The sequence below is a fragment of the Cinclus cinclus genome, chromosome 3 (genome assembly GCF_963662255.1).
Source record: "Cinclus cinclus chromosome 3, bCinCin1.1, whole genome shotgun sequence".
NCBI classification, from domain to species: Eukaryota; Metazoa; Chordata; class Aves; order Passeriformes; family Cinclidae; genus Cinclus; species Cinclus cinclus.
The window spans coordinates 88,260,745-88,284,606 of NC_085048.1; the positions used below are offsets into that span (position 1 = coordinate 88,260,745).

General features: G+C 37.2%; 1 protein-coding gene across 2 annotated transcripts in view; it reads right to left on the reverse strand.

Annotated features, from left to right (window-relative positions):
- The window catches only part of MTA3 (metastasis associated 1 family member 3), a 129,539-nt gene that overhangs the window by 22,313 nt on the left and 83,364 nt on the right, over positions 1-23,862 (reverse strand). For both annotated transcript variants that reach the window (XM_062489258.1, XM_062489257.1), the window contains exons 15-17: positions 18,770-18,856; positions 13,727-13,873; positions 2,292-2,323 (exon numbers count right to left, since the gene is read on the reverse strand). In XM_062489258.1, the coding sequence (XP_062345242.1) occupies positions 2,292-2,323; positions 13,727-13,873; positions 18,770-18,856 (266 nt within the window). The remainder of the gene's footprint in view (positions 1-2,291; positions 2,324-13,726; positions 13,874-18,769; positions 18,857-23,862) is intronic.

Here is a 23,862-nt window from a genome sequence, read left to right on the forward strand (position 1 = left end):
TTAGTAATGAAAGGTTAAGCTAGGCAACTATGCACAGAATAAAAGGAAGTTTATTTTATAGTTAAAATAGAGCATTCTCTCCCTCTCTCCCCATCACATAGATACTTAAAATATTTTCTGGGGTTTTTATTTTTATGAACAAGAATCTGAAACAAAAAAAGGTAGCTATCATTGCATTTAAATACAGAAGAAAATTCTTGTTGTGACCTCAGAAAAAACCTGCATTTTGGTTTTTTGTTTGTTTTTTATAGAACACACGCTATACTGTGCTGGCTTTGACTTCAGAATAAATCTGAATCTTCAGAGACAAGATCAGATTTAATGCCTTGCATTATTTCAACACTTATAAATACAACTTTAAAGTTCGAATACTTCACCTTGGTAAGACAAAAGTTCTTTTACATCAAAGCAGCCAAGGCACTAATACAAATTTGCTGTGGTGCCTCTCACATTCTAATGACTAAAGGTCATGCTTTAACTTTTTATGTGACAATAGAACCATAATCAGTCAGAAAAAGGGAACTTCATTTCAGAGTACCTATTTATTGCAGCAGTGATGATACACTGGCTCTCAGCAGTATTGCTTTGCTACATCTGTATTGAATGTATAATCTCATACTGTTTCTAATGCAAGGAATACCATATTTTCTGGTTTTACTGACGGTTTCTACTTGCTCAGTGGGGAGTAAGAAATTTTCTTTTACACATTCAGTTATGCTTTAGTTGCAGAGAAGAGCAGACATTGCTATAATGATTTCTCACTAAGCAGAATACTTACTTTTATTTCTACCTTTATTTATTTAAGTGCAATGAACAATTACTTCACACTGACTGCAGAACATTCACTTGTGGTCTGAGTTGTCAGCAGAGAGGTCTGGAGAGGTTCACAACACAGGAACCTCAAGAACTTGAGCTATTTAAAAACCTTTTCCTTTTCCCTTTAAAACCTAGGACATGTTTTGGTGTGAGAAAAAAAATATATAGGAAAAACCCCCACTCTTTTATCTCAGTTTTTAGAATTGTTCCCATACATTAATGGAAAAAAGAGACAGAGTATCTTCAGAGTACAATCAATAAGACAAAAAAGAGTAAAGTTAAAGCAGAATGAAGGGTTCACCAGCTTCAACATAATTGCCCCGCTCTTTTCTTAACACCAATGCAGCATGGAAAAAACATTGAAAAGTTTTTCAATCCCTTCCAAAATTTTATAACAGAGGAATACACTTGAATAACTAAGCATCTTCTTTTAAAATGGGTGTATTTAAAACAAATTTATGACCAAGAAGGGTTACATTACATCCAGTAGGAAACAGAAACATCACTTTTCCAGACATCTGTACTATTTTGAAATGTTGTGGTCTCTGGTCCTTACCTATTTATAATTCATTTGCACTGCATTACTAATGGCCATTGATGATAAAGGCAATGAATTATATTAACCTTTTATCCCCTGTAGAGTCCAGAAATCCATGGGGGAATTTACATGTCCCATAAATGCCATACATAAAGAGGAGGCAAATAAACTGGAAGGGACACACTAAGAGCTGTAGGAATGAAAACAAACAAGCTCACATCATGATTTGCTGGGGCTTATTCTAAAATTTCAGCACTCGCCTCAAAAACTGGTCTTTTCCAAAAGCAGAAAGCCCTCTCCTCAAACACCCACAGGCAGGCATCCACCAATCCCTGCCAGAGAAAGGTTTTCTCTATGTGAATTGTTGTCAGCCCTCACCTGGCTTGATTATGAGTTTGAAAGAGACCAACATTTCTCACCCTATAAAAATGCAAGAGAGACACTAGTTACATTACCTTTTTTACATAAGGCTTTCTAATCTCATTTTGGAAGGTGTATTAAACATCTCCCTATTTCTGGAACCCAAATTATCAAACTCAAGGTAAAGTCAGAAACTGGCCTCTGAGGAGTGCGATGCAAGAAATTACTAAGCTATTCTTCTGAAATTTAAATGTGCTCTGCCTCATGTGATATAGATAGAATGCAATAAATTTATTGACCATAATTTGACATAACAAAAAAATCACTTAAACACAGATATGTAGTTGAATTTTTCAGCCATTCAAACTGACAGAACTGTTACCTCTTAAGATCTTTAATCTCTCATTTCCCCCCAAGATTTCTCATGAAATACAGACTCATTTTATGTCTACAATATTAGACTTTATAAAAAATAAAGGCAATGTCTTACTACTACTTACTACTGCAGCTACTTCATTTTTAAAGGGAAAATCATAGCTATAAGCAGATCAATACCTATAATCTCCTCTATACTTACCATGATTGTTCTTGTTGTATGGCTGGATGATTCTGGAAAATAAAAGAACCACAGTGTATTAGAATGTTTTCTTTATCCACAAAAGCCCCATGTTCTGATGCTCACCCTGAAGGGCTAAGATGCTACTGCTCAGCTACAACAATGAACACATCAAAAATGCAGAGACTGGAAAGATTTCTCATGAAACAAGCGTGAGACTCATCATTGGTCCTGAATATATATGGCATGCTATAATATGCTGTTAACTGCACTCGTTCTCTTTGCTTAATTATCCTCTTCTGCAAGAAAATATAAAAATGGAACTAATTCATAATTCATGTTTGAAGAAGTGAAGGGTTTTTTTAATTTTGCTTTTAACATATGGCATCATGAAGGATTAGCTCTGCAGACAAAAATACAGATAGTATCAACATAATTCCATTACTTTTCCCGTTTTAAAAAAATAAAAGTGGTATAAAACTAGGCAACTCTTTTTCTGAGAATTTTGAGGTGGATGCTCAGTTTGAAACTGACAAAGTTTATTGAGAAATGCAATATGCAGAAAAGTTAACATTATAGCTATAAAGACTCCTATATGATAAATCAGGAGTCAGTCAACTGAGCTCATAGTTATATTTATATAAATTGCAGAGAATCACTCCTAGGCCAATAATTAACATAGATTTCACCCTGCTGTTTAACTCAGATTACTTTTGCTTGTTTTTTCCCCCCAAGAACAGAAATCACACTCTCTTTGGCTTTAAAATGTTAGAGTTCACACATAAGAGACCTTGTTCTTTCTCAAAGCAAACTTCAGTAACAAAACATAAACAGTTAAAAAACCTGAAAAAAACCTCACTGCTGGTCTATAAGATGCAAGATAATAATACCAGCAGTCTCAAAGACTTGCTCAAAAACTTTTACAGGACACCTTGCTGGCTATAGAGAGTTCTTAAGAAAGGGACATTTATCAAAACCTCATGTTTTTATAAAATTTACACAATTCTGAATAAATTAAACCAGCAGAGTCTCAGTTCTGCAAGCAGGATAAATGCTAAATAATCACTTTTTTTTTTAAGTTTATTCTTGTCTTGGTTCCAAATTGCAATTTACAGGGTTTCCAGCGAGTATCACTTACACAAAGAATTCTTGAGGGATTTTTATTGTTGTTACAAATAATATTAAAGATATTGAAAGGACATGAGAACAGTTGTATGTCTCTTTCCAAAAAAAAGAAAGGTAATCGCACTCTTAAACTGACATTTCCCTTTCCTTTTGAGGAGTCATCTTAACCAGTCTTAAGGTATAGTTCAATCACTGATAGAAAAAAGGTAAGCCATTTTAAACATCTCAAACTATTTATAAACTTCAACATTCAACTGAAATTCCAGTATCTAGTTCACATTTACATTTGTACAAATCTTCATCCTTAATCCATTTTAAATCAGAAATATTTATATCACTAAGGTCATGCTGACAGAGGTACTGTAATGTGAGTACCTACCTAAAGCCAGCAATATTTTAGTTGTGAGCTCCTCTACCGGCCCTCTTTGCCTCTCTCTTTTCACACAAGTTATCATATATAAAAATACATTTAGGTCACCAGTCCTCCAGGCAATTTTTAAACTGGTAGTATAAAAACTAAATATTGTGACAGTATGCTGCTTCTTGATACTTGAACATATTTGGCACTCTTATAGAGTATGAGAAGATCACAGTACAGTGAAGAACTCTGTAATCTGTCAAATTTTTACCTTCAAAGTGCAGTAATTTTTGTTATTAAAACTTTTTTTTTTTAAATCCCTGTAAAATAAAATTTTAGGAGCTGAATATTCCTGAAAATAACACACATACTGCAATAATGGAATAATAAATAACTGAGACAAAGATTCGTTCCATTTATAAGCATAAATACCCAGGAAAAAAACCCAACCATCTTATCTCCAAGAGCACAATATTTCCTGAAGAATCCTGAAATTAGGCAGAATTATCCACAAGTTAAGACAAAGTTAAGACAAAGTTAAGAATGGGGCTTCTTGTCTCTTGAAAGACATTACATTAAAAAGCACTTTCAGTGACTCCCAAAATTATCAAAGCAAACAAAAAAAATAAAAAAAAATCCATATTTTTTTTATACCGAGATACTTGAAACCTTCCCTCTTACTCAGAGGTGCTGTGCTTTTGGCATAGCTCTATGTGCCAAATCTATAAAAGCTATGCTTAGCCATGATTGCCCCAAAATACACAGACATGCTCTCGCTCAGTTGTCTGTGAAACTGAGATCTCCCTAAAATGAGCTGAGGAACAACTGAATTTTCCTGGAAATTGTTGCACAGTGTATTTTTGTAAAGAACCTGACAGACGCTGTTAATGCAGTGCCAGCAGCGTTAATTCCAGGATATTACCATATTGATAACCTAATAATAAAACCCAGCCAAAAAGTGAAAAAATAGGTTATATTTGTAAATAACCCTGTTATATCATGCAATAGAATAATTCTCTCTTTTTTTTGCATGCATGCATTTTTCTCTCTATAGATACTGAAATATCATCTAAGCTGCCAAACATCAGAGACCTGAGTTATCCATAAACACAAAGGTAGGAAAATAACTGTTTAGTAAGTGCATATAGTGAAAAGATTCTAGGGTCTAGCAAAGAATACTAATCAAGGTGCCATTGTTATACAGTTTAAACTCTCATATACTCTGATACATAAATATTCAGACTTTAGAACTGAGGAGACACCAATTTCTTCCAGAAAATAATTAAACCCTGACTTGGCAGATTCTGAAAAATGCTTCTGCATGGACACGGCAGCTTTTTTTGAGGAAACCTTTTACCTAAGGCAACTAAGGAAGAAAGCCCTTGCTCAAAAAGGCAGTCACAAGGCATTAGAAACCTTTACAAAAGGTCTGCACACCAATGCAAACCCCAGTGCAGCTTAAGGGCATCAGAGTTTATTTAAAAACCACAAATATCTTGATGCCAAACAGAACAGAAAACAAAACTTTGGATTTTCATTTTTATCTGCCAAGTTCTACAATGCCTTAGGGAATTGATATAATTTGGTTCGAATTTTAGTGAAACTGGTGCCAGTGAATACTTGCTTTGTAAGTAAGTTCCTACAGCAAAGGATTTCATGCAAGACAGTGATCTGTACTTGCACCACTTCAGTAGGAAGGGAACTCCAGGATGGAGACTGATCCTCCCCATAAGGCAAATGAAGTGCCAGGAAAGTGGATTGCTCCATTTTAAGCAGAAGTGGCCAGACATCATCATCACTAACAAGGGTTTATAGTGCTGTAATGTGGGGGAGTTTCAGTAAATGCAGCTTCAGTGCTGACAAGATGTTTGTAAGTTTATTATTGTGGAGAAATTGATGCACCAACAGCAGAAACTGCCTGGAGATTCTCCTGTGGCCTTTCTACAACGTATTTATTTGAACTCAAATAGAAATGAGTAAGCTGTAGAAGAAATTTCCTCACATTAGAATGTGCTTTACCAACCATATTGACCAATCAAGCATTGCTCCCTGTTTCCAGGCAGTAGGACACCATAAAATTTCCCACTGTAAAACCTTTTAAGGCTAAATCAAAAAAAGTGCACTGCTTAGGGATGGTGTCAGCTACATTATTATTTCAAGTTTACATATTATTTCCCAGCAACATGTTATTTTTTATTACACATCAGAACTCTTCTCCAGCTGTTCATGTGTTATTTGTATATGTGATATTGTTTATTTCTGCTGACAGAAAACTGAGTTACCTGACAGTTCTCTTTTTTATGTAATGGGATCATTGACACTACTAATGGGTGAAACATGTCTGCTTCTAAAACTTCCAGAATAAATATGCTTGAAGAAAATGTGATTTTGACAGGTGGAAAATAAAGGCAGACTGGCAATAATAGAGCTGTTTAATCCTAGCAGCATCTCAGTTTATGATGGTGCATAAGACTTTAGAGGTTAATTTCACCCAGGATGGATCACCTTATGAAAAAAATCTGAGGAAGGGAGACTGCTGTTTTCGCTCCTCCATTTGGGTTATTAATGTTTTGAGTAACCAAACGTAATTGTCTTTTGCCTCCCAGTTTGCAGCAACTGAACAAGCGATATTTTAAATTCAAAAGTATTACTGAAAATAAATAAATACATATGTATGTCTGATACTAAGAATGATTTTTGAGGAAGACCGTTATTCTCCCAAGACAGAAATTTAAACACTGGAGAAAGAAAACATATATTTTAAAAAACAAACAAACAACAACAAAACCAAAAAAACCCCAAACCACACAAAATATCACAGACCACACACAGGATCTTTTCTCTTTTCTGTTCCACTGCCTAAGTACTTTGTGAAGGTGCTTTCCTTACTGCATTATGTACCAAAATTGTTAAGAACTATTGCTCTGCAATCACAGCTTACAAAAAATAATCAACCTATTTGACAGTAATCACACACAGAAGCACTTTGAGTATGAACTCCAGATCTTGAATCCAGAACACGTAATTCAGGAGGTAATATGCTGCTAATCTTGTTATCAAACAGACAGGATTCTCTTTCTGCAATTGTAATTCTTTAAAGTAATGCCAGGGGAAAGCAGTGATACTAGGAATTAAGCTCTGGCTATCTATATTGTGGTTTAAATGTTAACTTAATTACAGTGCTGTTTGCTGTTTGCAGATCCGATTCATTCTGCCAATTAGAAAAGCCAGGGTTACTGCAGATTCATGTCTACATATTCCCTGTATATTAAAACAAGAAATACTGACTCAAGCAGCAGAAATGGGGCACCTTAGAAGTGCCCTTTCATCCACCTGGGATCCCACATGCCTTGCTCTTTCTGATCCCTGCTGTCACCAGTGGTACCTGAATCCCATTCTGCACTGGTGACTTCAAGGGATGCAACACACCAATTTTTCACAAGCACTTATTTCCTCGGCTCAACAAAAGCAAAGTGATCTATGGCACGCTCAAAGTAGTGCTTTAAAGCATGAATGCAACTCTACATTTGTGCTTTTCTTGGGAATCAATTATAGGCAAAGAAGCCTTACACAAAACCAAAGATACATTTTTGAAAGAAAGGAATAAATGCAGAAGGAATCAATAAGAGTCCCTTATCCAATTTCTAATGCACTTTCATCCTAGAAAGTAATTCATATTTCTCAAGATACAATAAACCTGAGCATTTCAGTTGAATGAAAATTGTATTTTGACTTTGGCATAACAAAAAGTAATCACTGTCTGTATTTCAAAAAATACACAACATGCTTAGGAATAGTTCTTTCTCAGAAGTAATCCAAGGAAACCTGGGTTTGCAGAAATGCTTTTTCTCCTCCCAAGCACTCCTGTGACCAAATTGTACTGCTTACCTTTTCTCATTGAAAAATGGCCTACAGTTTAAGCAGTTGTCAGACAGAGAATGGAAAACTGTCCTTTTATTTGTAATCAAAGGAGCTCAAATACCTGGAAGATAACTGTACTGTAAATCCAATGTACACATTTATCATTGTGAGATAATAAATAGTTTTCTCAATTTTAAGAAATTTTAGGGGGAAAAGATATTTCTGTTCTATTTTTTGGAGAAAAAATATTTTCCTCCTACTTGGTTATATTTCATGTTAAGTCACAATATAATTTGCATCACCGGGGTTTGGAGAAATGAAGACCAAAGAGGGAAGAGGGGAATCATCAACTCACTGTTTTATAACACAAAAATTTAAATAGAGAAAAAACAATTACTTGATACATGCATATGCAGAAGCTTAGTTTTACAAATGATTGACAATGTCAGCAGTAACATCCTGGGCTAATTAAGGCTTGTGTCACTTTCCAGGCATATAATTTGGGCTCTGGAAGTTGTCAGTAGTTCATCATCTTCAGTATCATCATTTGCACCTCTCCAAAAACAAGTGAACTTGCTGACCACAGAAATGTCAACTTTAGAACATCTTAGTTTCCTAATAAATATTTAAAATTATTGCTTCCAACTGCAGAGTGAAAAGAGACAGAAATTGTCTACTCTTGTGCAAGTTGCAAAATTTAAATGTAAAAAGGTTGTTAGGTCAATCTCTTGAGGGTCAGAGATGGTTTTAATGACTTTGTATATAAAGGCAGGACTAAGCTCTTAAGTATTTCCTATAATGATATAAGCATAAAAGCAATATATTTCGGGAAGTAACTAAGAGCCATAAACACCTTTTCATATTCCTTTGCTTCCCCACTAAATGGCAGTAACACAGCATCATTTTTTCCTGAGAGATCTATTTTCCACGTTCACATTTCCATCAATACCAGTGCATACATTTGACTGAGAAATCCGCAGCTGAATATTTTAAAGCGTTTTCCAGCTATACCAAAGACCAAAAGCTAGAACATGCATGTCCTAAGCAAACTTCCAAGGGAAAACTGACTGTAGAGCAGTATATAGCTTTTGTCTCTCACTTTTGGGAAGAGCGACTATACACAATCCAGCATTAATCCTTAATTAATTAATTAATTAATCCCATTAATACCTTGCGCTTTAGCATGGAAGAAATGGCAAAATTTCACATAGCAGCTTGTTTGCCACAACTCATTTCTTCTCTTTCAGCTGGAAATCTCTGGTATGTTAAATGAGGTTTACACAAATTTTGGTAGGCTTATCATTTATTAATGTGTAAGAGAAAATTTAGGGTTTTCTTTTTTAAAGTAAGACAGCACCAGATGTTTCTTGAGAAACACCTTTGAGAAAAAACAACTCACTCATTGCTGAAAAATTCCACTGGAGAGTGAAGCCTCCTTCCCTTTAATGCACTTTCACACAATGTTATGTGAACTTAATTATAATGAAGCATGTATTATAATTGTTTTCTCTGTTTCAAGAAAATTTGAGACAGGAAATATTTTAGTTTCCCTGCATGTCAGTCAGATTGCTTATCTTTTCATCCATTTGTCATAAATTCCCCATGGAAAAACAGGAGTGAAAACTAAACCTTCCTACCTTCCTCCTCTCCTGAACAGCCAATAGTATCAGTCATAAGCATAGAGAGAAGGATTGACAAAACAGTATCTAAGAGAGAAGGTATATCTTTTTGAGGTCTTTCTCCACTTGCCAATTTCTCATGTCACCTTCTCATCCTGCCAGTCCAGAGATGTGTGGGCTCCTAGGAAAACAGACCCCAAAATTGTTGCCTCGTTCCTAGATACTTCATGTATCTGCTGCACACTCCATTATATTCCAGAACAGAAATTTGCCTGGTGAAAGAATATTCTTGGAGGCAACCGGTCAGCTCAGACTGAAAACACAGCACCAAAGATATGGCAGAGAAGAGAGGAGGAGGATCAGGGCTGTTGATTTGAGTCCCTTCAGCCATGAAAAGCTGGTTCTTTTATTTTTGTCCACAACATGAAAATGGTATCAACAGGCACAGACAGATTTCTGTACCTCATTAGTGACACTGATGCCTTGGACATCCTGTGGATATTCTGGTTCCCATGCATGAAAGGTAAAGAAATGCGTGTCACATGTCAGAGACTATTCTTGTGTAAAATACATCTACCTGATGTTTCCAAATACTATATGCAAAAGTATCATTACTCACACTGCCAAAACAATAGGCTGGTGTGAAATTTGGCTACTTGGATACACTGTTGCTCACAGTGAAGCGGCTTGTGGGAGAAAGTAATTGCTTGGAATAATTTCAGACACTGTAATTTAAAGATCAGATTCAAAATATCTAAAGCACTTTACAGTCACACCTAAATCTTCCCATCATCAACTCCAGTAACAAAATTGGATACATGTAACCTTCTGCAACATCGTGATTTTCTGAAGATGGAATTTTCCCACTTGAAAGGGGCTATCACAGCAGAGAACCACTTAAATATCTTATGCTGGCTTTAATTTCAGCAGCATTTGAAATGCTGTATCTCAGAGCAGTTAAAAGATCCAGCATGGGTAATACACAAAAAACTTCTCAAAGTACTGTGACTTTTCCAGAACAGCAAAACTTCAGTTCACTGCCATTTTTGATTACATCTTACAGAATGCAAGATTTGCTGTTGTTTGAAAACAAAATGAGAAACACTTTTCTAAGACCATCCAGCAAAAGTATTCCTCTAATAAGGGACACAAAAACCCTCTCTCTAGCTACAATACATAGTGTTTAAGCAGTGCAATTTCACTCATGGCCATGACTGACAAAAACAAGATATGAGGGCACAACATCCCTATTAAGAAAAGATAAATGAGCTCCCTCATCATTCTCAACAATGATCAGGCAAAATCAGTCAAAAATGGAAAATTCCCTCACCCCTACCAATTGCACCAGAGCCTTTCTGGAGGTGCAACCATGGAAAGCTGAAAGGGAATCTTGTGCTGCATTGGCTAAGAGCAAAACTCAAGCCAATGTAAGACTTGTATAAGAAATGCTAATCACATTCTTGTTTATTACTCTTAAAAGCATTTAACTAAATATTAATGATGTTTCTCATAATCATCCACCACTTCCCCAAAGAGACAGTTCCATAATGTACTGGTATATTCAAAGCAAATAATTATTAATTTGTTTAAAAATAAATTCTGCCAAAATAAGGCACTCATCTAGGCAGTGAGATTGACTTAAATTATGATAATCTACATATATACTTGCACAAGCCTAAGTAACATTTATTCAAATGCTGTGAAATGTTGTATATCTTAAGTAAACATATTTCTGTGGCTTTCTCACAACAAATATCTAATATTACTGGAAAAACGTAACCTTGAAAATACAGACATTTCCATGTCAATAATATTAAGATTATGAAAATAGCAAATGAAATTTAATACAAGTCCCCCATTCTCCCTTTTTGCTTGCTCATTTCACCAAAGCATGGACTGAAGGGCAGAATCTGTCACCATCTCCACACAAGCTTTCTGGATACTGTTAATTGATGCAACACAATCAAACCTGCAGCAATCGATAGTATTTTGGAACCAAAAAAGCTTTTAGTGTATTTATAGTAACACAAAAACTCTGGGGGCTGGCAAAACCTTTCACTGAACAAATATTACACTGTGGTCAGGGAAGTGACACAGAAACCACCACTTCCCAAGTTGATCTGGTACTGAAGAGAACCTGGATAAAATACAAGCAAAAAAAAATATATATATTTACCAATAACTTGAGGAGGAGGTAAATGGTAAATATTGAAGGTAATAATTTTTAAGCCAGAAGAAATGGAATCTGTGCTGTTGAGTATCATTACTACTGGTTTAACTTTTTCATTGCATTTTATATACACTTTTCCACATTTTAATTGAAGAGAGTGGCAAGAACAATAACCAAAATAGCCATTTTTAATACTAAGATTTCATTTCTTTTCACTTTAAAAAAATACAGACTTCACTTATTTAGGATATATGCTTTCCAGTATGTTGTTTTCACAGAAAAGAGATAAGCAGAAACATCTCCGAAAGCAATGACTTGCAGTTCTCAATACTAATTTTTCAAATTAGATGTTATTTTGTGCAAATTGCCTTAACACAGCCGACTGATACACACTAATTAGTGTAGCTAATGACTAGTTTTACACACTCTTTACTTTGAGGAGAATACCCATACTAAGCAGAAGAAAAATGTTAAAGATTTGCAAGCATGCCTCTTTACAGAGGTGTAAGGAGGGGCTTAATCACAATAATTACCTTGAACTTATTGCTACAGCCTTCTCTGCTGGAGAAATGTGTAGGTTGTAGCAAGATGGGGGTCAGTCTCTTTTCACAGATAAGAAGTGATAAGACAAGAGGAAATAGCCTCAAGTGATGCCAGGCAAGGTTTAGGTTGGATATTAGCAAAAACTTCTTCACCTTGTGGAGCACTGGAACAGGCTGCCCAGGGAAGTGGTTGAGTCACCATCCCTGGAGGGATTTAACATTTGTGGCATTGAGGGTTTAGTGGTGCACTTAGCAGTGCTGAGTTATGGGCTGGGCTTGATCTTTGAGGTATTTTCCAACTGAAAGCATTCTATGATCATCTTTACATCCAGGGGAAAGCAATTCATCACTCAGAGCTTACATGGAGAGTCCAGTCTAATGGCATTGGTGGAGGGGGAGGCCTTTGCTCACATTGTCATGCAGCAACTACTAAAACAACTCCACCTTCAAAGGTTGCAGTGGAAAGTCTGCACTTACGGATCTGCCTACTAATGCAGGTATCATATTTTCTTCCAACTGCAAGTCCCATGGTGTCACCTTGGTCCCCTGAAGAGCCTGTGTTGCCATGAATGTTGTTTGTTGAATGTGGTGTGATAGCTGCATGCTGAGCAGAAGTGTAAGCAATCCTCTCTTCTGTGTATTCTCAATAACCACTTCTTATCAAAGGATGTCATAATTCCTATCCAGGTGTTATTAAATGTACAGTAGGTATTTTCACTGCAGTATACAAGTAGTGTTTGCAATGACAGAAAAACACGATTATGGGGAAGGTGATGGATAATGAATCAAGTTTTTCTCCCTTTATTTGGAATACTATTTCTATGAGCTTGTCTGAAAGGCAATTCCTCTCCTTTCTACCTTGACCTATTCTGTGAAGCATGAAAGCAGATAGGCACATCATCTTTTGTGAACATCATCTCCTGAACAGTCTATTTGAGAGCACAGCGTTTGACAGATTTCAACCCTCAATAACCTTATTCCATTACAGAACAAATAAGGTAATGGCTTCAAGAAGTTATATCTCACAAAGAGATACAAGAATGCATGCATGCATTTTCTTTTAGTGTAAACATTATATCCTGTTGGATTCTCCTCTTATTTGGACAAGGTAAAACTGTTTACAGCTAGAGTTGGAAAATATTTCTGTTTGGTAAAGATAAAAAAAAAATCATCAATAATGCAGTCACTTTTCAGGATGAAAAATGAAGATTATTTGAGAAAAGTTAGTCTGACTCACAAATTTCCACCCCCCCCCTTTTTTTTTTTAGATCTGGTTTTGTTTTGTTTTTAGTTTTTTTTTCCCCCTACAGCTTCATTCCTGCTCTCAGTATGCACCAAGGTGTAATGGAGTGGCTGGAAACACCAGGCTTATACATCACCTCCAGCACTGCACAGCGTACAGAAAAAGTCACCTCTGTGATCCACCTTTTGCTTCCTCCTTTGCAGGGACAGCGGCTTTCCAAGGTTCAATGCAAAATGCCAAAATAGAACATACTGCAGCTCTGCCTTCAAATTTGTTTTATTATTTTCTTGTCCTTCTTTACTTAATCAAAATCAGTAAGAAAAAATGGCAAAGGGATTCTTTATTTTAAGAGAAGGCATTAATATATCCTTATCCAATGAATAAGCACCACCATTCATTGCACTGCTGCTATAAACATACCATCCATATCTTACATTTTTCTACGTCTGTACACTCTCATTTAATGCTACCTCAAGTTCACAGGAAGTTTTGCAATTCAGAAAGTTAAAGAATATTTCATTTATATTCCTTCACATACCATCAAGCCCATTATGATGGCTATAGTTTCTTTTCCCCAAAATACTTAATGAAGAGTGATTGGAGGGTGCAAGCAGTCGTTTTGCACTTGGACTTTGAAGGCTTGGTGTTGACCTGATTACATTGGGTTTCACAGCAGGATGTATCTCTGTTTGAGACAAGAGAGAGAAAGAGAGAAATTATACCTACTTGATTTGAAAATAAATAAAATAATCTATTACACAGGTGAAATGTACATAAAACAATCTCTTACGCAGGTGAAATGTACTTTTGATTTTTAATGAAAATAAACTTTCTTCTGCACTTGTGTGTTTACACAACAACACAAGTTGTGAACAACACAAGTCCTCATACACACAGGTTCTCCAAGTAAAAGAGATCTATTTCACTTTAGATTACCCGAGTTCAATTCCACAGTGCAGATACGTAAAGGTTTGAGGTTGAAGAGCCAATAAATACAAAACAGTCTGAAATGGGTGTGTTTATATTTTCCTACCCTTTTGAGGTTTGTATTGAAGCTACACTTTCACAGGTTTTAGCAAACAAATAAAAGCATTTTACTGTAGTGAAACCACCTCAATACCTCTAGCTATTCAGAATTTTCTGTCACAATAACAAGCTTTAAGGGATCTTCCCACACACAAATCACAAGAGTACAAGAGTCAGGGGGTCAGACATTACAGCTACAACTACCCCAAAACTGCAGTGGGAACACTTCCACACTGAGTCATTACTGGGCAGCTTCAAAGATCCCAGAGTATCTAATATGTTTCATGGAGCAAGACTATTTTGAAGAAGGAGGAATAAAGAGGGCAAGATGCAGTGAAGCACATCTGGCCAGCACATTTCAGGGTGGCAGCTGCTGTGTTTGCCAGGAGCTGACACAGCTGCACGGAAATTTCTGAGTTATCTGCCAGATAAAAGTGCCAAAAGAAAGCCTTGGCTTGAGTCTACTGGTCCCTCACCAGGAATTTGCTGAAGCAATTAACTCATTCCCATCACACATTTGGGTTCAAAATGCCACCACTGTGTCCAGTCCGAACCCAGACCTGTGTGGGAAGTCAGCTGCCCGAGGGCAGGTCCTGTGCCTGTGACACAGCCACAGGGCACCAGCTGCCAGCACTGTGCAGGTGATGAGGCACTCGCAGCCCCTCTGATGACCCCAGGCAGCAGAAGAGGCTGAGAAGGTGAGAGCAGAGAGGCTGGGAGTCAGAACAGGAGAGTCAGCTGCCCAAGGCAAGTAGATCAGAACACAGAAATTAAGTACTTTCTCATTTGCAGTCTGGGTTTATACCTCCTTATTTATTAAATGGAGCACAGAAACTGAGAAGATGCAAAATCTACAGTGAGACCAGGTATCCAAGGAGGATCCTTTCCAGCCTCTGCCATCCATGGCTATCATTCAGGAGAAAGAGAAACCAGTGCATAAAGCCAAAGCCCACTGCCACAACATGTTTTTCCTCCTTCAGGAATGCCCAAAGTCTGACATCCAAGAGCTCGCCTGCCCTGCCTGGAGCTCTCGGTCTCATGGCCTTGGCCAGGCTGTAATGGAACAGTGTGCCAGGAGGAGACAATGCCAACACAATTTTTACACTGGAAAAGACTTTGCTTAATTGTTCACCACTGGTTTGCTTGGGGCTTGCAATCACAGTCTCCAAGCATGGACATCCCTCCCACGAGAAGCTTCAAGAGGGCCAGGTAAGAAACAGTAGGGCAGAGAAATACACAGGTGAGTATTAGAACAGCAGAGAGGGAAGGCACAGGTAACCAGTCCTTTCAGGGCAGAGCTGCAGACTTGATGCCACCAAATTTCCCACCACCTAATTAGATGATGAGAGTGTTTTACAGATATTCACTGCAGTATTCACTGCTTTTCATACAGAAAAGATTTCATGGAATGTCTTTTTTTTTTTTTTCTGCTGTAGGGAACAAGCATCCCACATTTTGCTTTTTTACTAAAATGGGAACAGAGGCATGCTTAATGTTATGAACACCACTGACTGCTAAGGCAAAACTCGAAACTGAAATAGAAACACTTGTGCTATTTGCTGAAGGTAACTGGAATTTGCATTCTAAAATGTTCATTTAGCAATCTTTTCCATTTTTCTGAAGGAAATTGTAGATTTCTAGGGCTAACAACACTAATATATTATTTTATTTGCCAAAGAGCTCCAGCAGCAACCACAATAATCCTAGCAGTTGCATCAACGTGTCAGAACTCCATCTCCTTTCATCTGCAACCTATAGGAAAGGCAATTTTATATTTTCAGGGTGAGCAAGCCATTGAGGAAGGAAGCATTTCCTTCTTTCAACTTGTATTCAGTTTAGAAATCACTAACCCTCCATTAGTTTACTACAAAGGTTGTCTTTTTCTGCAGTAGAGGAAGGTGGCAAGACCAAGCTCTACATTTAACCTCTATAAAGGAACTCGTTTAAACAGCCAGGACCACTTCCCAATGGACTGAGTGCTTCCTGTGCAGACCTTTACATCTTACTTCATTCCTCCTCTACATGTAGACTTGCTTCAAACATTTTCATGCTTTCGATCAGCACTTTATAACCAGCTGCCTCATTACACCCAAGCAGAGTAATGAGGCATTTCAGGGGTTTTGCCTATTATCCCTTCATATAATTGTATTATGGAATAATAGTAATTAAAATCTTTTAATTCCTGCTGCTCTTATCCTTGTTGTATTGCCTAGCACTTCACTGAAAATCTTCTAGCCACCTGCACCTTGTTCTAATTCAGAGAACTGACTATAGCTTTCAAATTATCCCATTACCCACAGAACAAATAACCAGTCAGCCACATTCTGAAATAAAAGTAAAATAGGAATAACAGATGTTTCAAAAACATATTAAGGACACATTTTATAGGACCAGATTTAAGCCTCAAACAAGTAAAAAACAACAACAACATTAAAAACTTCTCCCTCCTCCAAAATGTCAGTAGGGTAAAAAAAAAACCCTCAAAGTAAATAAAGATACACTGAAGTCTTCTACCAAATCACCTCAATAAACATCCTGGATTTCAGAGGGGCTCAGGCAGCTGCACCTTTTTCTCACCTCATCTCCTCAACATGTATCCCAGCTGTTGTGTTAACCTGGTTTCCTCCTAACTAGGAGGCAATACAGGACATTTAATTAGCCAGGGGTTCACCTTAGCAGCTTTGTTTTAGGGAGCACAGTGATGACTGATGAGATTGCAGGGCATTAGCCCCAGCTCTTGAGAGGACAAGGCCTAATTTTAATGCTTGTCCTATCTCACTTGTGGAACTTGAAGCCAAGATGCAGAACTGGGATAAAGGGAAGTAATGACTCAGGATGTGCAGGGCACTGAAATCCTCTCTGCCTTACCAGAAAGGTTGAAAACAGTAGTGCCATGACACACTGTTATTTGTATGCCAATAAATATCTGTGAGAATGGCTCAGAATGAATCGTAAAAAGAAATGTCTCCTATACAAGTTATGACATGATATATAATACTAATTTTTATGGGAAATATAATGCAAGATTTACTTATTTACTGAAACCACAAAAATCACAAATAAATAAAAAAAGATCACAAACTAAACTAAAAAAATTCCACCAAGCTACATGGCAAACAAAAAGCCATTTTCTAGCCACCCCTATAAAGCAAATTCAGATGAATTTATTCAACTGTGCTGGGTTCACTTTATCTGTAACACAGATTATTTTCCGCAGCTGTAGTGATACCTTTACTTCCCATACAGTCAAATACTAAGCAGATTCCACAGATACTTGGCATATTTTAGCACTGCTCATCTTCTACCAGACCTTCATGTAAATTCACAAAATACTGTCTGACACTGTTTATCCATTAACTCCCATTAAGCCTACAGACTTACAATCCTAGAGGGGTTAAGACAACTCCTGAAAGGCTACATAACATGGCCCTAAAAACATGTGGTGTATTTTAAATTTACCCACAATACCATTTCTTCTTTAGATGCACAGACAGGGCAGCTGGACAAATCATCCCCTGTCCAGCTTCCCCCCTGAACTACAACTCCACCAAGTTAGCCAAAGTAGTCCTTTCAACACACAGAGCTGGGATGTCTGTAAGAAATTATCCCTGGCCTGGCTTTTTTCTTAAACTCCAGGGCAGGAGGAACAAAATTCAGTGAGAATGGCATTAATTCCTCACTACCCACATTCCTGAAGTTAGTATTTTCACAAAACTGATGTCCTGGAAGAACAGTTGTAACTACATTAAAAGCCAGTTTCTATTCCAGTAAGGCAAAAGACTTAGTGTTTACTTTGATCTAGTACAAAAATAAAAACTCCTGGTGACTGAAATTATGAGCAAAACATCTAGACTGAGCTCTAAACTCAGCTGTAGAGTTCACTTCTGTAGAACAGGATTAATACACAGCAGAATTATTCACTGCTTCTCTGACCAATGGATTTATTTCTATATTAATTTGAGGATTAACAGCCTCTGGGTTACCACAATTCTTATACAACTGTGCAAATATTTAATAGTCACTGATGGTCCCTTGCAAGGAATCACTATTACTAGAAATTTCCTCTCCCCATTGAGTTGTGGATCCATTGTCCTCTTGGTTATGAACTCAGGATGCATTTAATTACACTTTTTAAACTAATGTCATCAAATGACAAGGTATGTGTCTTAGTGTGGCTGAGGTCCCCTGCTTTTAGGCAAAAAGTAGTATTGCAAATGGATACAAAGGACACAGTAGAGCAGCCCTGAGCTTAATATCACCTCTTTGAGCAGTTATTCTTTTTATTTAGACAAGCCAGACTATTTTTCACATTCTAAATTACATCAGGTTTCACTTTGACACTTTAAACCAGTATCAGGAGGACTTCTCCCTATATCCCACAAGTTCAACCATGCAGTTTTACAACTCATAGTGGACCACCATTTTTAATTTATTAACTTCAGAATTGTTTTCTTGTTACTAAGAGCATAAATCTCTATTTCTGTGCATACCAGGTTATGAAGCTTCAGTACAAACTAAATGTTTGGTTTGTTATTCTCCAGAGGCAGATACGCACCTAAATACCCAATGATACATGACAGTGGTTTTCTGGTGCTTTTGATCTTCAGAGGATTCCCAGCAAGTTCACAATGTCGATCTGCATCTGAGAATTTTAAAGAATATAAACTCAGTTTGAATATTTTACTATTATGAACAGATTTAGGACACACCAACCAGTTTCCGACTTGCATTTTTAACACAAGTTTCTTTTTTTCTTTTAGCCCGCCTCTTAGATTCTCCATTTTTTATCATCAATATTTCTAATCATGAGTATTTAAAGGCAGGACATGCCCACATTCATGCAGGTGATGTTATGAGCTTTTTTCTTTAAGTTCATCTAAGTTTCAACACCAGGTAGATTCTAGTCTTTGCTTACAAAGTCTTTCTGGAGACAGTCATCCAGGCAAACAAAACACAGATGAAAATATGAATACTAAAAGAAATGCAGTTTTGGCTGTTAAAAATTATTTACATTGAATTTATTGTTTTCCATAAGTTTCTCTGTTTCTAAATGGGGCAAAACAGAGTTAAGGATGTAAAGCTGGGACTACTGATTTTTGTTACACAACTTTTCACTGTAAACTTGTCAACAAAATGGTCAGTTGTAACCATGTATTACAGAGCTCAAAGGTCTCAAAAACTGTAACTTTCTGCTTAGTACATGAAAGCTAGCAGTGCAGCAACTGCCTTGAATTTCCTGCTGCTACTGTGAACACACAAGTAGAGATTCCATCCAGATGTCCCAAGCACAAAGTTAACATAATGAGGTTTATGCTTAGAACAATGAAGTCAGTCAAGGCAAAAATTCACAAGCCACTAGGCTTCAGTAAATAATTTCAAGATTACTATAAATAGACCATCACTTTTTTTCTTTTTAATTATTCAGAATCATTGGCTTATCTGTCTTCCAAGAAGACACAAAAATCCCCATCTAGAGCTTCCAGTATCCCTAGAATACAGGTATTCTGTTCTGGACAAAATTGCATTCATACAGTGATTTTATACATCGGGAGTTCTCTCAAATGGAATAACGTCCCACAAATACCTACCTACAAGTTTTACAGAAGGGACACATTATAAATAGATTATAATTACAAGTCCTCCCTGTGCTTCACCAAACTCTTCCTGTTTGCTTCTTTCCAGCACATGAGAGAGAGTGAACAGTAACAGGAAAAGACACCATGTAGAAGTATTTACAATCCCTTTATCTATTCTAATCTAGATCTGTGCAAAAATCATGAAGATCATGAATGCACAGCAATGACTGAATAAGCATTTTAGATATTCAAGATATTTTCAGTGCAGCAGACAAAGCACAGCTTACTTTAATAGATTAAGGAATCTACCTAAAAATTTGGGAAATACCAATGGGTTTCAAAGGTTCCTGAGCCCTAATGCTGAGTACATGAAGAACCCAAAAAGGACAAATCTGGTGTCCAGAATATTTTTAATATTGCCAAACACCTGAAATATTTTAAGTGGTGGAGCAGAAAGATGTGTCTCCACTGTCTCCCTCAGTAAAATAAGCAGAGGCTATATAGTACTTTATGGCTACTTTGAGAACAGCAAAGTATTGCCTAAGAAGTAATTAGCAAGAAAATTTTCCATCTACACATCTTCACTGTAAAAAAGGATATTGAATCATGGAGTGGAGTTTATATGCTGACTGGGAATACATACTGCAAGGAGAGCACAATTTTCATGCTTGAGATAAACCACGTTCATCAAAGGTGAGTATTTCAAAGCACACCTATCTATTGAAACAGTAAAGTATGTTTAACAGCAGCAAACCTTGATCCATAATAAAGTGCTCCCATAAAAAGTATAATAAAATTTACAATCTTTATGCAGAACACAGAGCAAAAAAAAAAAGGTGTATTGTGCATCATTCTCAAGTATAAAGCCAGAGAATAAAATCTGGGTAGCAATTTATCAGAACTCCCAAAATTTAAAGCAAGTCCTAAAATCTAGTATGATCTTTTATATGAAGAATAAAAATCTTAGGAAGATCAGTGAAGTAGTGGAAGCTATGAGAAAAAATACATTTATAACAAGAAGGAATCTTCTATTTTTTAGTATATTTTTCAAATACAGCAAAAGCAGAAAGCATGCTGGTGCCTGTAGCAATTGATTATGAAGGTGTGAGAAAAATACACAAGAAACACAAAGGCACAGCAGAAAAGCTGAACGCACTCCTTGTATCACTGGTCATTGCAAAAGCACTTAAAAAAGCTCAATTCCAAAATACTTTTATGAGGAAATTATGAGAACTGGGTCACATTGAAGTGTCCACAGGAAATATTACAAAACAAACTGGGTAATCAGTAAAACCAAGTTACCAGGATGAGGTGGAATTCATCCAAACTGCTGAGCAGACATGCTGCTGGTGTTTAATGAATGCTTAAACAGTCTTGGTTCAAGAGAACAAAAACAGGGCAAATGTGATAATATTCTTCAGTAAGTAGGTCTGCAGGGTGGCAAAAGGTTGCATTATTAATAGCGGCACACGGTTAAATTTGGAAGCATCAAGGGAGCCAACAAAGACCTTGGAAGGGCAAACAGGTTTAACATGTTCTCATGACTCAGTGGTGTGTCCTTGCAGCAGGAAAGACGATGGCGTTCTGGGGGAGGTCACCTCTGCCCTCGGTCCACGGGAAGCAATGGCCAGAGCCCGTGTCCAGCTCTGGGATCCCCACCATGGAAGAGACACCGGCACACAGGAGCAGGGCCAGCTGCTGAGGCTCACCAAGCTGATGGGGTGTTTGAGCACAGGACTTTGAGGGCCTGGGGAAACAGGTGTGGGCAGCCTTGAGACCAGAAGGATGAGGGGACACCTGGATGGCACCGGCAGCCTCCCAGCAGCAGAGCACAGAGACTCTGAGCCAGACCCTTGTCAGAGGAATACTGGGACAGGACAACACACTGTTCCTGTCTGTGGCAACAGCCAGGCTGGGAGACAGGAAATTGCAAGATATAAGATTATTTACTCTGAGGCTGATCAAACACTGGAGCAGGTGCCCAGAGAAGCTGTGCAGTTTTCATGCTTGGAGATACAGAAAGCTCATCTGGCCAAAAGGCCCATGAGCACGTGAACCTTATACAGGAAGTGGGATTAGAGACCTCCAGGGTCCCTTCCTACTTACGTTCCTATAAACCAGTAACTGCCAGGATCCTCTGAGGAGATCATGACCTGTCCACATGCAGATGAACTGCATCCAGTTTGGCATTTCTGAGAGCTTTTACCAAACCGTGTCACCAAAGATCTCGGCTGTTCGGATGTTACAGGGTAAAAGAGGCTTCTTCAGGAACTAGCACCTTATTAAAACTAACTGTCTGTGTAATCCCCAAATGATCAGCGCTGTTCAAATATAAAAGGGCAGGAAAAGAGGTGATTAGAGAGTTAAAATTTCCTGATAAATTTCTTAGCATAATCAAAGCGAAAACTGATAGCAAAGGATAGGAGCAACATCAAGCAATGCATGTAAATGAATTTTGAAGGGGTAAAATAACTGCAATATATAGATATAATGATGGCTTCTACACCATCACAAACCAGAAGAGTATTCATGGAGTCAGCATCAACAGCTGTCTAAAAATATCTAGGCAGTACCAAAAAGAAATCAAAATCAGAATGTTAGAAATCATGATAATAGGAAAATAGAAAACACAACTTTCCAAAATGATGGAAAATATGTATCTTGAAGTGCACATAATTTGGGACACCATAACCCTAAAGAGGATACAACACAACTAGAAAAATCCCGGGAAATAACATTACAAACCAGAGTGTAAAACATATTTTTTATGAGGCTTTAAAGCTGTCAAGCATGATGACTGACGTGGGGCATTACAGGGGTGAATGAAATCAGTAATGCCAAGAAGATGATAATAAATCAGACTGTGCTTTCAAATATAAAAGTATTTTCTAATTATTTCCTTTTCTTAAAAAAACTAGACTGGTAGGTCTCTTAAGCTTAGAGAGATTCTCATCAGCAAGTTATTTCTCTTTGACATTCCATCATATCTCTGTCAAAATGCAGATCATCTCATGAATGCACTGTATTCTCTGAATTGTATTCTTCTTAGAAACTCTGGAAAAAAATACGCTTTGTCAATTATTTTACTGGCTATTAAAATCTGGGACAAATTGCATTCAGCGATAACAACAGAGAAAATATTTTCATCCAATACAGCTAAAAGATCTTCCATAGCTATCAAAATCAAGGATGCAAAACACAGTCTGTGAACCAATACCATAAATGTTACTCAATTCAGACGAATGGGTAGCTTTATGTCAGTAAAATAGAAACTTTATGGTTACAAAGACAAATCAGTAACATTTTGCATATTCTACTGTTTTCACCTGACTTTGTTTCATCAAACTACATCACTAGCAAGTACTATGTACCACATTTGTGAATAAATATGAGGAATTAAACATATGATAAATTTTTATCATGATCAGAACATCCACTTCTAGGTAACTATACATATATTATACAGATAACGTATTACCATGCACTGAAAACATTTTGACAATCATGTCTACACAGCATTCAGTTATCCGGATCTGAATTACTATAATTAATATATATAGTGATAAAGCCATATCCAAGCAATGGGAAGGAAAAAAAAAACCTCAAAAGTCTCCCTGTGCTGGAGCAATAGTTTACAGACACATGGCTCACTGCCAAGGCATTTATCAACCTGCCTGTGAGCTGCAAACAATACCAGTCTCATCAGTGACTGCTGAGAAGAATGCTCACTTTGCTTTTCTCTAGTTAAGAGATCTTCCCCAGACAGGATGGTCTTGCTTAACTTTCTAAAAAGACATGCAATATATTCAAACAAAAAAGGAGGGAGTTCGTGAGATTTAGACAATGAGAATTTCATTCTACCAAAGTAGTTCACCAATTCTAATTATTCCTGAAAAACCATCAGACAAGTTTATTGTCACCAACCACAGTGAGTCTTATTAAGTTCAGGCAGAACGAGGTTTGAGCTTTCCATGATGGGCTGTGTTCCTAGCAGGAGGTGCTGTGCCTTCTCAACCTCCTGGTGGCCATCCCAAGATTGAACTGGGATGTAAATGCATCATCTCCAGTACCT